Source organism: Papilio polytes, unplaced genomic scaffold, assembly GCF_000836215.1.
Source record: "Papilio polytes unplaced genomic scaffold, Ppol_1.0 DF823691.1, whole genome shotgun sequence".
Taxonomy (NCBI): Eukaryota; Metazoa; Arthropoda; class Insecta; order Lepidoptera; family Papilionidae; genus Papilio; species Papilio polytes.
This window is the reverse complement of record NW_013525513.1, coordinates 3,539,060-3,556,373: the sequence shown is the minus strand read 5'-3', so window position 1 is coordinate 3,556,373 and position 17,314 is coordinate 3,539,060. Positions and strand designations below refer to the sequence as shown.

The following is a 17,314-nucleotide window of genomic DNA, read 5'->3' as shown; positions in this document are numbered from 1 at the left end:
CATTAAAACAAATGATTAAAAAACTTTTATCCTTTTGATTCAACTTTAATTTACAATAACGAATATTGTTAAGTCACGACACATAACCTACAATTTACCAGATTGCCCAAAAGTTTCGTAGGTTTTATTATGCAGGTAATTTATGAAAAAAATGTTTAAACTAAATAGTAAACATGACGTCATATTATAGGACGATGTATATGCAGTGAACTGTAACAATACATTTTATTAGATTTTAAGATAAGATATCTCAAACGGTGAGTTGTTCTTCATAATGCAACAAATACGAATACAATTTTTATAAATAATTCACATTCTTAATGGCATACCCTCCAATTAATGTGATATGTTTAAAAATGTGATATTGAACGGTATACATTCATGTTTATAGCTCATAGAAGTTAATTAGCTTACCTTGTGACCGTTCATGCAACTTCGTCTGCAAAGAGGACAGCGGAATTCCGTTTTCGTGTCGCGACCTTTAAAAGTCTGCGCCCAGCGTCCATTTTCTAAGATTAACTTTAAAGTTTAATTTTGGTGTTTGATTTCTTTCTTTAACAAGTTTTGTTAAACATTTTACATAGGTATTAACGGCTACAGTTGTTTAATTCACAGTAACATGATTCAGTATGTTTTGATACATTTACAGGCTGATTTTATAGTCTGTACAATTTTTTAATCATAAGCACAAAATTCAAATAAATTAGACTTTACCATAACCTACTTAACATTATTACATACCTACCTACAGCAATGAATTAAAATAGAATTTAGGTATATTTGAAAAATAAACCCTAAGGACTGGCAATGGAAATTATACATTATTTTTATTTTTAATTAAGAAGAAATGACAGGTAGCAGACAAACATTAAAAAGTTAGTCATATTTTAATCTACAAGATAAGCTCGAAGCGTTCTTTTATTTCTAAGAATTTGTCTGGTATTAAATAATAGTGTTCAGACTGACTTATTTTATTTGTAGATTCTCTATCCTTTTTATTTATAGCAATTCTTAAAAATGAAACTACGAAAAATAAATATTTAGTTTCGATAATTTCATAATTTCTATTTTTATCAACTAGATAAAGAAAAGAACCGCTTTATTAACGATCGTTTTATTATTGCAATAGAATGAATAGTCGTTAATTCTGATTAATCTGATTACTTAATTAAATTGTATTTGTACAATCACGAATATTTAAAAAAACGTAGTCTGAAAGTAATAGATACTGCCAAACGAGTTAATTATCTGACCTGTCTACTAAGAGATTTTGCAATGTGAATATAATTAAAATTCAAATGATGTTTTGTCTTCGTAAAAAGTCAATAATTAGGTAAAACTTTGATTGAATATTTTTTAGTAAACAAAACAACATTCATAACCTTAAGGTACCTTCACTACACCTAAGCGCTTAAGGCAACACTGAGATGTTATTTCTCGGATCGTCGCGCGCCGCTAAATACGACTTGCTTGTATTCACTAGAGATCAAAAAAAGAAAAGATTTAAAAAAGAAAAAAGAATTGTTTGTGCTTTAATGTTTTATTTCTGTTCTCGTTTGTATTTGCAGTACAAAATAAAATGATGACGGAACATTCCATAATGTTTTTATAGTTCAATTATTTTTAATTTAAATCAAACTAGATATTAATAATGAGAGTCTCTATAAGTTTTTACTTCATGTAATCCTCGAGTCTAGTTACCTTATTGAGGAAAAGTAAAACCCAGAAATGCCGTAGAGAAGCGTAAAATGTTTTCAATATTAAAAAGGTAACATTACTTGAGAACGGTTATTTGAATCATTCAGTGCATAAAACTGGGCTCCCTATCCACTCCTTTTGGACGCACTCATGTGAAGGGAATGAATAATTCAAAGCCGAGATTCCCACTTCGTTCAAATTTCACTTTAACTTCGGCTATTTGATTAGGCTCAAACTCCATTCGTGATTTTTACGCTATTGATTCTCGAAAGCGCTGGCATCCTTGATAAATAATATAATATTATGATTGTGTATAACATAAGTATATCCTTGATGTTGTACCTTTTTTGTTAGGAAATACTATAGCAAAAAGTTATCTTTTTCTTGCATATTTGGCTGAAGTAATATTACAAAACTCACCTCTTCTTAAAATACAAATAAACCTACAATTAAAACTAAGCTAATATTATTTCATCCAGCTGAAATCTAATTTATTTAAGGTGTCGGTCATCGATATCTCTAAATGCAAATTAACAGAGAGGCCAATAGGAATTCAGTGAGTTCCTTGCTGTCTCTAAACTTATAATTGAATCTCAAATCCTTAATTGAATAGCAACAGTTAAAGCCGTGATAACTTAGTCTTAGTTATTATGTAGCTTACACGTTTATACACGTTCTTTTATTATGCAAAATAATATTTTTCATGAAATGTTTGAATGTGTTATGTATTTCAACGCGCCTGTTAAAAAAATACAGACTTTGGAGTTGTGTGATTGTCGTCACATCTTGGAAAAACTCTTAGGCGCAAATAAGTATGAAACAACATGTAACTAAAATATACAAAGAAAGAAGTTACAATTTAAAAAAAAAACAACTATTGAAATTGAATACAAAATATAGAAATGGACAATCTTCTCGTAACACATTATGATTTGGCAAATATCCAACATAGATTTAGAAACAATATTATTAAATACAAATTATCCAAGAACAACATAGAATGATCAATGTTTCACCTTATTCAAACTTATGGTTTTAAACAACATTTTAAATTGCATAAATTAAACAAAAAAATAAAACTAAAATTACTTCTTACACCCGTTTTGCACCAGTCAAACCCAGCCTGTTTTAAGTTTATTTCCAATGAGGGTATGCGGCTATTTATAAAAGAACTAATAATAATAAGACTAATGAAACGAAAATTAATTTATCATTTGCCTTTACAAATAAGATTAAATATATTTTTAAAAAATGTGAGACAAAATTATCAATATCAGTTATGCTGTGAATACCATTGTCCGATTATGTATGATTGAAGTTGCCTTTGACTTTGGAATTTGACAGATGTTTGACAGTATTTGACAGATGAAAACTAAACCTAATATTTACGAACGTAAATATTCCTATCAATTTGTTAATTACGCTTTTTGAAACGTTATTTGTTTCATTAAAATAGATAAATATAATTACAATGCCCTAAAAGTGATAAAGAGAAGAAACATTATTATTTTCGTCATGACATCTGTTTGTTTTGATATCTGGAGTGTATTGTAGTATTAATTTTGAATCAATGTTATAAGCTTCTGATCAAAAATGGAAGGTGGACAGTGGAGAAACAGTATCATAAATCAATTGCAGTTAAGGAATAAAAAAGAAACAACAGCGTTTCATGATATCATAGCCTTTCGTAAGTAACATAACCTATACTTGTTTCCTTTGTCTACTAATATTGACATTATATGCCATTTATAATTAAGTAAACTTAATGAGTTATCACATTTAAATACCTACAACATATAATATAATCTATTATCTATGGCAAGCATTATTAATTCTTGAAATTCAAATATTTCAAACAAAACTTTTAACCATTCAATTATATCCCTATTATTAATTATTTCATAAGAATTTTAATAATGATAAAAGCCATACATAGAATTGTATTTTTTAATCGTTTACATTTTCAAATTTTTTAATAAAATTTTTTTATGCATTTCAGAGAGCAGATTGTTTGATAATGTTAATACGCTGAAAAATGAAAATTTACAATTAACATTGCTTAATGAAAGAATTCGTTATACCAGCACAGAGACTGTACTTTCTAATGCAGGTTGGTATTATTATCATTTATGTTCATTAAGTATATAACATACAAACAAAAGTATAAAAATATACAATCACTATTTGATGTTTCAAGGGTTTTTATAGTCCAGAGAAGCTACCGGTATACATTTTCTTTTTTAAATTTACTTCAAAAAAGCATTCTTGCCACGCTAAGGGTTAATAAGGGTATTTGTTAACTTTAACAGTTACTTAAAGTTTTTGATATTATCAATGCAATCACAGGAAATAAATTTTATAGTTTTGTGTTTCTATAATTCTTAAACTGTTGGAAAATTTTTGACACATATTAAGAATTCAGTATGACAAATAATGCAAAACCAACTTATTAAAATTACATGTATTGTGGTTTTGGTCTTGCTTATTTAAGATCTGTCGATGTTTCCAAGTTCTAAACTTTTAAATATCGGGAAGGTTGAATAAAGTGTTTTGGTCTAGAGTTGAAGGGAACAATTCTGTTTATTAAATGTAGTAAGTATTGTATGAATCAATAGTTGTTGAATGTATAAAACTGATAGTAAAACAAATTTCAATTGTTTTTAAATCAATGTCCTTTAATAAAAAAAAATTACATACTAAGTACTATTGAGATTAATTTTTTACTATGTTATCTAAATACAAAATTAATGTTATTCCAGGAGGTGCTAGTAATGAAAGAATACAAGCTTTAGAACAAAAAATATTAGCACAACAAGAGGAACTGACTTCATTACACAGGCGTAGGGGAGAGAGTGCACAGCAAATAATTAGTCTGAATGCAAAAGTACATGAACAAGAAAAGAGTTTACAAGCAAAAGATATCATGTAAGTTAAAATTTAAACGTTCCATAATAGTTAAGATCTTAATAAACATTTTTTTTATTAAATTTGGGTAATCGAGATTCATCAATCATCTCAAATGAGCACAAAAATGTTAGTAATAGGCTGTACGATAAAACTTATAGACAGTTAAAGTTTTGATTACTTTTGTCTCTTGTATCTTAACAAAGTTAGTGCCTTTGGCTCATATCTATCACAGCACTTTGCGGATGAAAGGAGACGTGTATGTTAAGATGGATGTGTGCTGTGACAAGAATGGATAAAGTTAAGAAAGGCTAAATTAGAGGAAGATTGAAAGTAGCACCATTGGTGGAGAAATTGAGAAGTAATAGATTAGCGTTTTATGGACATGTCATGCGACTAGATGATGGGGACATTAACCAGAATGAGTTATGATTGAATGTGGATGGCTACAAAGGTAGAGGATGACTGAAGAAAGTGTGGATGGATTGTGTGAAAGAGGATATACTTAAGAAAAGAGTGGATTTAGATATGATGGATGATGGGAGATGTATGGAAGAGCAGGACATACTGTGCCGACCCTCCAAAAGGGATAAGGGCAAGTGGATGATGACTTTATTATTGAAAAGTAAGCCCCTTTACACATAAATTGAGTATAATACAAAATGACATATCCTTTATTGTGACAACAATGCAATAACCTTGACGAATGAAGTTACAAGCTTCAGTTAACATTTGAATAATACGAATTAAATATAAATTGGATGTTTACTTTAAGAGCAGGCCTTTGACTAAACTATGGCACAACTGTTATTCGATAATCAATTGTTTAGCAGACAATTCAACTGTTTAGTTGCACAACTAAAAACTGAATTGTGAGCGCACACACATATAAGCTCATAGGAAAGAGACTAAACAGCTATATGAAAGTTTAGTTTCAGATGTAGTGCTCTAAGTGTAGACTCATTGAAGTAACCATTTTATGACGATAATTTTAAGGTTCTTAATTGCAATGGATGCATATTCAGTTTAAATAGATATATAAAATGTTAATTGTTTACTGGCTTTGTTATTAATGTTTTAGTTACTGAATGTTTAATTATTCAATAATTATTTTAGTTATTAAATGTTATTTTATGAATGGTACTAATGTAAATCTATGTTTTCTAGTATTTCAGAAAATACAGCATTAATAGCATCATTGAGAGCGGAAATCCAATTGTATGAAACAAACATGGCGGAGTTACAAGGACTCAATCAAGTTATAAGAGATGAATACCAAGCGTTACAAATAGCTTTATCATCTGTGGAAGATAAATTAAGAAAAGCACAGGTAAAATATCATAGTTGTAGTCTTTTACAAATAAAGTTATACTATTATTCAGCCTCCGGTAACAATCAAAGTTTTTATTCAAGTTATTTAATTGAACAATTCAAAAATGGACTATTACATTAAATAAATCCAAATATTTGAAAAAATAGTTTATTTACTAAATACTTCAATCACAAGTCATTTCAGAGATTTGAGGTAACTAAAAAAATAAGATATCTTACTAATGTTATGCAAAAGTTTCGATGGATGTTTGTTAGAGTTTTTAGCCTAAAAGCTGAACGGTTCTTGATGAAATTAAGCATACACATCGAGGATACTCTGGAAGAATACATAGGCTACTTACTTTTTTAACTCCACGCGAACCGAGTCGTGGGCGAAAGCTAGTAATGAATAATATGACAAGCACTAAACTGTTAATCAATTTTCTTGCGATTTTAAAAACTATAAATCTGTAATACATCAAATTTAAATATTTTATAAAACTGATACATGTTTCAAATACTAAAATTCATAGATTTACGCGTTTCAAATATTTTTGGCATAGCAATAAGCAAATATGTTTACCATTAACGCGGCCCACACATGGTGTAACGAGATTAATTCAAAAGTCAATTGTGTACTCCTCACCTAATACACGATCGTAAATATTCCGTCGTCCCTGTCAGCGTAGAGCGCCGTGAGCGACGCGCCTAACACACTGGAACTTCAAATTTTTATTGCATCATTGGAGTTATGGCATTTCGCCAAAACTGAGGATTTGTCCATCTGATTCAGTATGATTCTTATTGCATACGTATAGAAATTGTCGAAATTTTCCACAAGTACGAAGGTCGAATGCGGTATTAGCTATTTTTAGATTCATAGGACGAAAATATATCAATATTTTGAAGTCAAAGGTAAACATAGAGTATGAAATATATATCGTGTAATTAAAATAGATTTGGATGGAGGATATTAATATATATCTACTTAGATTTAGTTTAATAAATCAAGAAAACCATCTTAGAAAAATCCGTTTTATGTATGGTTTAATGTTGACGTTAATTTTTTTAACTTCAAGATATAAAAAAGGTACAAACGAAAAATAAAATGCACGAAAACAATATGATAATATATCTTTGTATAGTGTTAATATAATTGGATGAGGTTAGTAACTCTGTTATAAAATGAATGTTTAATTCCATTAGTGCGTTAGTTAACGATACTTTTAGTGCCGTAAAATGTAACACCCTGTATCTTTTACGACTCTCATGTGATTATCGTTACGTGTATCAATGTTTATACATAGGCGTGGAATACGGACACACTGTATAAATTCACAAACAGAGTTCAGTCGAAATTTCGTTACCATAGTGTGCACCACTTCGGGATATTTTTTTTGAGTTTTTGATATCTGTGCTTTTTTATGTCTATGAAAATGCGTAAACGGGTAATATATTCTACCAATGATAAATCACTATATTTATTTGCAGTTAATATGTAGGTTTTTCTTTTCAGGATGAAAATCGATCTTTAGTTGAACGTTTAATTAAATACAAAGCTAAGGATGCGGATAAAATGAATGAAGAAAATGAACATTTTCTAAAGTGAGTTATATTTATAAATTAATATTCATCGCACCTGTTTATAACGTTACTGACATTTTCAATGTGCTTGTAATAATAAAATTGTATTTTAACTACAAAAATGTCACCTTGGTTATTTAAAAAAATGCTGTATTAAGCTTTTTTATTGACAAATTTTACTTGCACATAGATTATATTTTGTGTCTGCGTGGGGCATTTGGTCATTTAGTTAATAAATTAGTAGTTTTATTTTAGTGAATGTTGCTAAGCATTGTAGATTGAAATATAAATTAAATGCTATAAAACTGCACAGTAGACATTTTTCATTTGTCATGTATTGGATGAACTAAAATTGTTTATTTTTTATTTTAATTTTAAAAATAACTTTGAAGTAAAGGGGTTTTTGGACAATACATTACGAATGAAAAAAGCTATATTGTGTTCACAATTAGAACGAGTCATTGATATGCGTTTGATAGATTGGGTTTTTGTGCGAATACAGAGCTTGCATAAGTATTTGTGATTTTTTTGTTTGCTTTTTTTTTGTTTTAATTTCTTCAACAGGTCAAGCAACCCTACCGCGTTTTTCATCAACACCTTTGGTAGAGTTAGTTTCGGGTGAGTTTGATATAATGTGAATGAGGATGTGGTTTTACGGCATTGTGGCGTTTGTAGGGCTGACATTATTTTACTTCTCCATGGTAAATTACCCATATATCCCTTGTTTTAACTGCACTATGGTACTGACGATCCATTCTGTTTACTGTCTTTATTTTTGTATGGGTTTCCTTTCCTTTATTTTGCAGTTTGACTTGCTGTCCATAACTGTAGTGTTCCCCTTTATTAATGTGTTTCTAAGTGAATTTTATTTTGTTTGATATAACAATGTTTGCACTTGTCTTAACATCCCTTATTGATTGAATTCATTGTATACTTGTTTGTTTATTAATCTATATATAAAATAAGTTGTATTCATTGTCATGATCCTAATATTCACTTTTTAACTTTGTTTTTTTATTTCACGGTTTTGTTTAATCCTCTTTCAATTTTTTTTATTAGAGCGAAGAACTTAGTTATTTTGCATTGAAAGGTAAATCCACCCATAGCACCATATAACTTTTTTTATTTACTAAAGAAATATTCTTAGTTTTAGAACATAAACTTTTTTTTGTCATTCTTATAGAATAATGGGTATAGAAGCATGGTGTATAGAGTCCTAAAATTGTATGCATCAAGTATTAATATATTTATAACTTTAAATTTATGCATTTATACTCTCAGATTTATAGCTGTCTGGATTTGCTCGTTTCCACAATTTAGTTTTATTGCTCGCATCCATCTAGTTGAGAAGATTTATACATTTCCGGCTTATATAAATACGCTAGAGGCTTATGTTCGAAATTGAAATGCTTTAAAACGCATGTTTTTTTCGACAAAAATTGTAAATAGCGATAAGACACCCTTAAGTTAAAGTATTCACCAACCGAAGGATATGAATCCTTGAGGATTGTAGGTTTGCTCCACTCCATACATTCCAATTTAAATTATCCATACATTCTTTCTGTGGCCTCAACTCTATTTGAGCATTGAGTTTGAGCATTTTTTATTGTTAAACTGTGTAATCCTATCTGTATTTTTAAATGAAAACATTTATATCAAGTATATTGTTATAAAAATGAATTAAAAAAATGTTTTTCCTCGATAGTTTAATTCTATGGTTAAAAGAACGTTAAATTTGGTTTATTTCTGGTTTTATGATGTAGTAATCCGAGCGTCGTGTAAACAAATAAAAAAGTTATCACGTATAATATAGGATTTCCGCAGACTACTGTATTATAATAGTGTGAAAATAATTGTACAGTAGAAGTATTTCCAGTATGAACTTTTAGCTAAATTGTTTTCAATAAAAGAACGAAAATGACGTAAATTGTTGAAATTTTATGTTAACAAATTATGTTACATCTTTAAGTATGATATAGGATAGGTAAATCGGCGTTGAAATTTGCATGGCCTGTTTTTTTTAATTTCAGCATATTGAGGTTTACAGCACGTTGACGCTTTTATTGCGCTGGTTGAATGAGTCGCTAATTATGGTTTTATGGATCTCAAACTCTTAGACTAAATGATGTGATGAGAATTTGACTTGAATGTTGTTTCTTTTAGGAAGAAAAGTGACAAAGTCCGCAAGGAATTGGAAGACGCGGCGAGAGAGGGTAGCAGTAGAAGTAGCGGAGGCTCCGGAGGTTCTAGTGACGACAAAATTATGGATACAATCCATTATTACACATCTTCTTTGCCCACCAAAGTTAGCTTGAGATTTGTGAGTATCATTGTAATTATTACTTTAGCAGACTGCAACATTAGCCTATACCATTTGTTCAGAGTCATGAACGTTGTTCTTTATTTCAATATTAGCTTTCGCCCGCGACTCCGTCAGCGTGGAATTAAAAAAAAAATCAAAAGTAAGTAGCCTATGTCTTCTTTCAAACTATCCTCTACATAATTTCATCGAAGTCCGTTCAGCCGTTTTAGGCTAAAAACTCGTAACAAACTTCCATCCATCCATCTAAATTTCCGCATATATAATATTAGTGTAATTAAAACAGACTTTCTTACTATAAAGGACGCGCACGATGGTGAAGTGAACGCAGTCAAATGGAGTCCAACAGATAGAATATTAGCAACAGGAGGCGCGGATAGGAAAGTTAAACTATGGGATATGTCGAAAAGTAAGTGTTGCTACTAATACTTACAATTATTGTTGATTATGAATTTCAGATATATACCTATAGTTTTGTTTAGTAGGTGTGGTGGAAAGCAGAGGTGCATTAGTGGGTTCGAACGCGGGTGTGATGTCGGTGGACTTCGACTCGACGGGTGCGTACATCGTGGGCGCGTCCAACGACTTCGCGAGTCGAGTGTGGACGGTCGGCGATCAGCGGTTAAGGGTGAGTTGGAAATACCATTAAAGCCTATTTCCACTTAGCATACGACTGCCCTCACGCAATAGTAAATTTAAAAGCAGTTGTGATTGCCGGTGGAAATAGATCTAGTGACGACGAAGGCGCTGCTATTCACTATATGTAAATTGCTTAGACTTTGTTACATACTTTCATATGTGATATACGATATCAAATCGGTTTGTCATCGTTTTGTGCGGAAATGCAAAAACTTTGTATAGTTACTTTTGTGTTTATTGTTAATACTATGAGTATTCAGTAGCATTTTGTAAGAACAGGATGAGTACAAATAACAAAACTTTTTTTTTAATTCAATGCGAAATTTCGACTTGTGTTTCATAAGTAGCAGGTGAGAAACCAGCTCATATTACCCTATCTACTGGATATTAAATCATCGCTACAGCGCATACACTCGATATTCATTCTCGATAAAGAATTATCGCGCTAGTGTGTCAATAAGAATAAGATTGAATACCTCGTTATTAGTAATCGAGCCTCAGTTATGGTCCTTTTTTTAACAGTGAAGACATCAATTTTATTTTAATGACAGATTATTTATTCGTGACATTTTACCGTTAAGATTATTAAGGACTTTCGAGATCAATGCTTATTTGTCACATCGGTGGACAATGCAATTTACAAACAAACGGTATCGCTTTGCACATGCGACTCAATTTGAAGTCGCTTTTTTTGTAAAAACATGACCTAGTTGACAAAAGAAAGTTTACTAAAACATGTTTTAAAGACACGGTTCAAGATATGGAAGCAATTTATTTTGTGCATTGAATGTTTACACTGTTACACAAATATTTGCACGTTTTCTTTGAATCCAGTACCGCGAAAGTCTGTTTTTTGTTGCTTTGTTTTTAATTTCACTGTCACCGATTTTGTTGTTGTTGAAATCGATGGCATTCTGTACGATTTAGTTTATAGTTAAAAGTTTTATTTTTTGTTTATTAAATTTACCTATTATATAGTTTGTCATAGAGTTGGCGTTAAAAAGACCTAAAACTGTATTTCAAATAATCAGTATGAATACAAAGTTACAAGAGTAAATCATGTTCAATCTTACAATTCCGTCAAATTGCACACAGAACTTACATAACAGTTGGCTCCCTTCAAGGAAGGCGAATAACTAAACGCCCTAGCGTTATAGAATAGCGAGAGCTATTATCATTCAATGGTTCGAAGAAAGCTGTTACAGCTTAAGGGAAATATTATTAAGCTACATGTTTATTGTTAACAAATAATGACATAATCCGTCAGGGATAATAATGTCGAGCCGGGGCGAGGCGGCGAGTTGGGGATGGGGCGTGGCCGACGAACACGACCGCTATTAGTGCGTCGTTAACTCGCGCGTCGTGACCCTCCTCTGATTCCCGATGCGCGGCGACTTTGTCTCGTTTATCGCTCATATTACTATTTGTACTCGGACATTTATTGTTTATTTTTCAGGTGTTGGCAACATGGAATGAGTTATTTAAAAATGAGTCGCGTTTATCCATTGTTTTAGGTTGATATTCAAATGTAGAACAACATAATGTATTTAAAAAACATTAGAGAGAACAGTTAACTATATACTTCTCAGAGATTTTACTGTGTGTTTGTGTTGTTTTTTTCATGTTCTAGCTGATATTTCACTTTAATAATTTTTATTCCACTCCAAAAAAATATGTAAGCTTGCAACTGCAAATATTCGCGATGAGTCAACACTTGGATACTTTTTTTTTTCAGCAATATTGATAAAACAAAATTAATAACGAGCAATAATTCCTGTATGTCTGGGCTCAACGACTTGGTCGTAATTCTCACTCATCGGAGGTAATTCACCGCATCGCCGTGTAATTATTTAGGCTAGGTGATTTTAAATCATACGTTGACTCGAATACCTGACTACTGCAGTACCACATTCCGCACCTTTTTTCATAACTGGCCATCCACAATGATTAGCCCTTCACTTGACAGCTGTGTAGTCAGTTGCCAACGTAATTGACATAATAGGTCCAGGGTTTTATTTGTTTTTATTATTTCTAATCTTATTTTATTAAACAACGCTATTTGTAGGTGTAATAATGTTTTCAACTTTAAAAAAGACATGTAAAAATATTTTTTTCAATCATTTATACACAGCTTGTGAACAAGTAACCAAAGTTTACTGTGTAATTTTAAATACAATCTTTCGATTAACAGTTACGCCGAAATAATATGACCTTGCACACAGAATGTCTATAACCAGAATTTTCTATATCTATCATATCTAGTTCAATATTTTTGCAACTAGTAAATATTTATTTTGGCTGTGGGTGTATTTGTATACTCTTCATGTCCTCGGAACTGCATTTGAAAATTCCTATGTTAACGCGTTTTCATTAAATAAAATCTAAAAAAGCTATGATAAATATAAGAAAAATGTTTTGCTACACACTTAAAGCATGCCTTAAGAGCCATTACAAATAATCGGAAAATGTTTAGAGTTCCGCGTTAAGTTTGCCATTATTATGGGTTATTTTAAATAGCCATTTAATACCTAAAATCTAAGAAATGTCCCGTTGTTTTTATTGAAAACATTAAAACGCAATTTACATTTACTTCGCGATTATGCTAATAGCCCAGTAATAACATTAAATATGGAACGAAATTTCTCTGCCCGGGCACCGCTAAGTGATTCCATTATATTAATTAATAAAAGTTCACCCTACATAGCTTTTTACTTACAAAATCTCGTTCTTTTTGCGTTATAAAATTTTGCTCCGCAGCATTTACTTTGCATATCGCAATTATCAATACAAAAACCGTATAACCAATTGAAACGATAATATAAGGTTACTGTACCAAGAAGTAGATTCAACGATTGCTTATTCTTTTAACGCGTTTCACTAATCAGCATATTTCTTTCATGTTTTAAGCTTCCCAGCTTTAAACACTTGTATTATTTATACGACTGGTACTTTTGTAACATTAATTCACAAGCATACAATTCGTAAACAATTGGTCGAATATCGGAATCAGATCGTGACCGTATCAGGTTAGGGTATAATGTGAGACGTGAAATCAAACTGTAGATAAGCAAATTGTCCGATACAAGAAGATAAATTCCATGTTTCATACGGTCCAACTGGAAACTGTGCCATAGAAATTAAATGCAAAATTTACTGCAATTGTTAATCTAAGTTCGAAATAATCGTGATCAGAAACAACCGATTAATGTGTCCGGATATGTTGACTCTAATAGATAAGGTGTTGTATTATCTTTTACCTATACCACTATCATATAATATCGTTCCAAAGTTTTTAATGCTAACAGGTCAATAAGAGGGTATTATTTTGTTATTTGGTTTGTTGAGTAATTATTTACTACATGTAAAAATCCTAAATTGCTTAGTTGAGATGGTATTAAATAAAATAAATCGAATCGAATCAGAGAGTCGTACACATCTCTTAATGATTTCTTGACGAGTATTTTGTAAGGGAATATTCATTAAACTTTAAGTAATCGTAAAACGTATCTGAATGTAACAGTAAGTGTCTCAACATTTCGGACAAAATCAATATACAGCTAACAACAAACATCTCTCTGAAACTCACATTTCTTTATAATAATTAGTTCTGCGTGACCAAGACCACCAACGAAGATTCCGATACAAATAAGCAGACAAATTGCACCACGAACATCCGTAAATGGAATAATCAGGCGAAAGCCATTGTAGACTTGACTACTTAGATTTTTTGTACTCGAACGTTTATTTGTACATTTTATGGCCTGAAGTCTAGCTTGCTATTATAGCTTAAAAATGTAAACGCAGGTAATAAAGGTGCACGCCGATATGCCGTGAATTGTGAAGTCTTGATTCTTCTACGCTTGTGTCAAAAATTAGACCAATGATGTACTTTACGAGAAATAGATAGTTCCATAACACATTTTTTTTTATTTAATATCGTTATTATTGTATTGTAACTAAATGAAACAGAATGTTGTAGGCATTGCCTTACTTGGGAACTTGTCATCAAACGGAAAGTTGCCGAAAGGGATTATTTTCCACTAAGGTATTGTCCTCGTTACTTTCCATTCCCAGTGAAAGTATGCGCTAGTTTGTATCAAAAAGGCTTGTACCCGAGATTTACCACAACAATGTCGTTGTGGATGTATTCACTGCGATCTGCTTTTACTTTGCACATTGTGGCTAATACTCGGTTTATTATTTTGTTGATTTATATTTTATATTAACATATCAGATTTCATCCATTTGGATTATTAAATTCTCAAGTGTATGTGTAAATGGTGTTACATTATTTTCGTTATGGTAATAAATTCAGGTATAAGATAATGAGAAATGTAGCTTTTGAACTTAAATTCCGAACAAGAAACGTTAAAGAGTATTTTTTTATGTAATTTCTTTTAAAAACAAGTTAAAATCAATGAAAGAAAATGAAGACGACTACCAGTATTAAAGCAAATAAATAATTTACATAAACAACATGAACCTTATGTCAACTCATTACTAACGCTATAATTTATAATTGATTCACTGTCATTAAAACTTAATAAATCACCATTTATTTCCATCGATAAATTGAATTTCTTACCCTGAACCATAATTCTAAATTATATTAATGGTCTTTATCGACTTATAATAACTTGATTTGAACGCTCGCATAAATCATTGTTTTAAGAACACATGCTCCGTTTGTATTTACAATAAATCCTGTATCCGTAGTGGTCAAGGATTAGCTCTGTGAATAGATAGTTACCATCGGTAATATTTCATTTGTGTCTCGATGCCGCATGTTAGATACGACCTTTAACTATTGGTTCTGTATCGACGGAACAAGATCACATAAACGAGGCGATATTATCGAGCTCTGCGATTGCTTGTACTTGTCTGCCTATCTGAAGGATGTGTGACCTGTGACCTATTTGGAATCATATTTACGATAAAACACCGTGTATTTGACCCCGAGTACTGTTTAAAAAGAAAAAGACAATGTTGTACCGGGTTCGAGTAACTTAGGAATAGTTTAATATACAAGGAACTGAATAGGACAATGATATATTAGGTATCGTATGTATCTCTAAATTTCTGTGCGAAACATACATCAAATTCCTTTGTTTCTAAATATTGCCATGACAATTTTACTGTGGGTGAGATTGTAGTATATTATTTTATAGTGTCTGTGGATTTCCTGGATGTCGCGTCGTCGCCTTGTGCCATAAAATAAAACAAATGCATCGGTATGTGTGGTCTGAGTTGTATTTATGTTCGGGTTATATTTATTGCGTCAACGTTGTAAAACATAACTCCACAATATATTATCCTTTTGTAATTTTATAAAAGGACGTGCATCTGCATCATCTTATAAAAAGGAACAAACCTTTCAGTGCACAATTCATTCTGTTTCATATTTACTTCACCGTAAACATGTCAGCTACCGGAAATTGTAAAACCATTTTATAAAGTGTAAAATATTTCATCTTCTGTACAATGTTGCATTCAATGTCCTTTATTGCATCAATAGCGAATTCACGTATTTCAGGAAACAACGTTGGTGGCTGTTCATCGACATTTTTATGATTTCCTAGACCGTGTATGGTTTCCCGCATCGTGCTAATAGCGGTCGACCGTGATCTAAATCTAAAAGCGTGCCATAAGATTAGATTCTGTATTGCGGCAACAAAGTTTGCGGCGCGTGCCTTTGGTCGCGTGCCGTTGTCGCCTTAGCGCTGATTCAATCTGCCGCACGAACGCTTACGTGAGGTGTGCCTCTTCACACGTGATTGTTTCTAGCTGGCTCCACTCGGAGATCGCATCTGGTTGATGTGTGTCGTGGCCGGACCGGTCGAGACCTCGGCGAATCTCACTATGCCATTTTGTGCTAACAGGTTTTACTACACTTCTAAAATGTACGCGTTCTAATTTCGGAATTTAGCTCTTATTCACGAGCGTCATTTTTTTAGTTTTATGGATATTTTTTCAAGCTATATCTCGTGTTTCCTCTTTTAGGAAAACCGTTATCCTATCACTATATTTTTAATTCCGAGTATAGTTTAGTTAAAAATGAAGTTATGTAAATCTCAATACATTATTTTCTTGATGTGTTTATCACTTGTAATCTTTTTAAATGAACATTGCACCAATCGGCACTGGTAGTAAATAATGAAAGATCCAGGTTCAAAGAAGTTATTAATTTTATGAGTGCAAAAGCTCAAAAGGTCCCATTGACGCATGAAGACAAAACTTGCAGTTAATGTATAAATAATCAAAAGACGCTATTGCTTCGTCTCTTAATGTGGTCTGCGACTTCTCAAGAACAAGGCTAAAATACAAGCGTGTAACGGAACTAATTCATGCACAGAAACATCGCGATGTCACCATGTAAGAAATATTACGGAGTAGGATTTCTATTAGTCTGTAAATCATGAAGTTGGCCGCATGAACCAGCAATGTTTGGTACTTTATACGTATACGAACAGCGTAAAACACTTTCATATGTTATATTATATGTTGCAAAATAGATATTTACGTTGTTGATAATGATAATTGTTTTTACCTAAAACTTTATATGTTCGAAAGTAAAAATGTGTCTATAGTTTCTGTATTGCTGCATTTGTCGGATTGCAATTAAATTCACCTCCAACCATCAGTTTATCCATTTATTCGAAGGGTACATTTCTTATGGAATTTATTCTTATCCAAATGGAATCGTTTAATTCAATTTTTTTTCGACAATTAAGAGATCATAGGAGAATCATAGTCAATTTGCATTTTAATTTTTTGTTTTTAATTATCACAATGATATTATATTAAGTAAAATATCATAGAATACAAGAATTCTATGAAATTCATTATAATTGATGTATG

General features: G+C 31.4%; 1 protein-coding gene across 3 annotated transcripts in view; it reads left to right on the top strand.

Moving 5' to 3' along the window:
• The first annotated feature begins 3,067 nt into the window (after nt 1-3,067).
• Nucleotides 3,068-17,314, top strand: part of LOC106104199 (autophagy-related protein 16-1) — a 121,740-nt gene continuing 107,493 nt past the window's right edge. Inside the window, exons 1-9 of one of the 3 annotated variants that reach the window (XM_013284161.1) lie at nt 3,068-3,385; nt 3,698-3,808; nt 4,458-4,623; nt 5,770-5,932; nt 7,430-7,518; nt 8,062-8,115; nt 9,661-9,817; nt 10,121-10,226; nt 10,303-10,445. In XM_013284161.1, the coding sequence (XP_013139615.1) occupies nt 3,292-3,385; nt 3,698-3,808; nt 4,458-4,623; nt 5,770-5,932; nt 7,430-7,518; nt 8,062-8,115; nt 9,661-9,817; nt 10,121-10,226; nt 10,303-10,445 (1,083 nt within the window). In that variant the 5' untranslated portion in view covers nt 3,068-3,291. Of the gene's footprint in view, nt 3,386-3,697; nt 3,809-4,457; nt 4,624-5,769; nt 5,933-7,429; nt 7,519-8,061; nt 8,116-9,660; nt 9,818-10,120; nt 10,227-10,299; nt 10,446-17,314 lie in introns of all 3 variants that reach the window. The other 2 variants (XM_013284160.1, XM_013284163.1) reach the window with 2 other exon arrangements.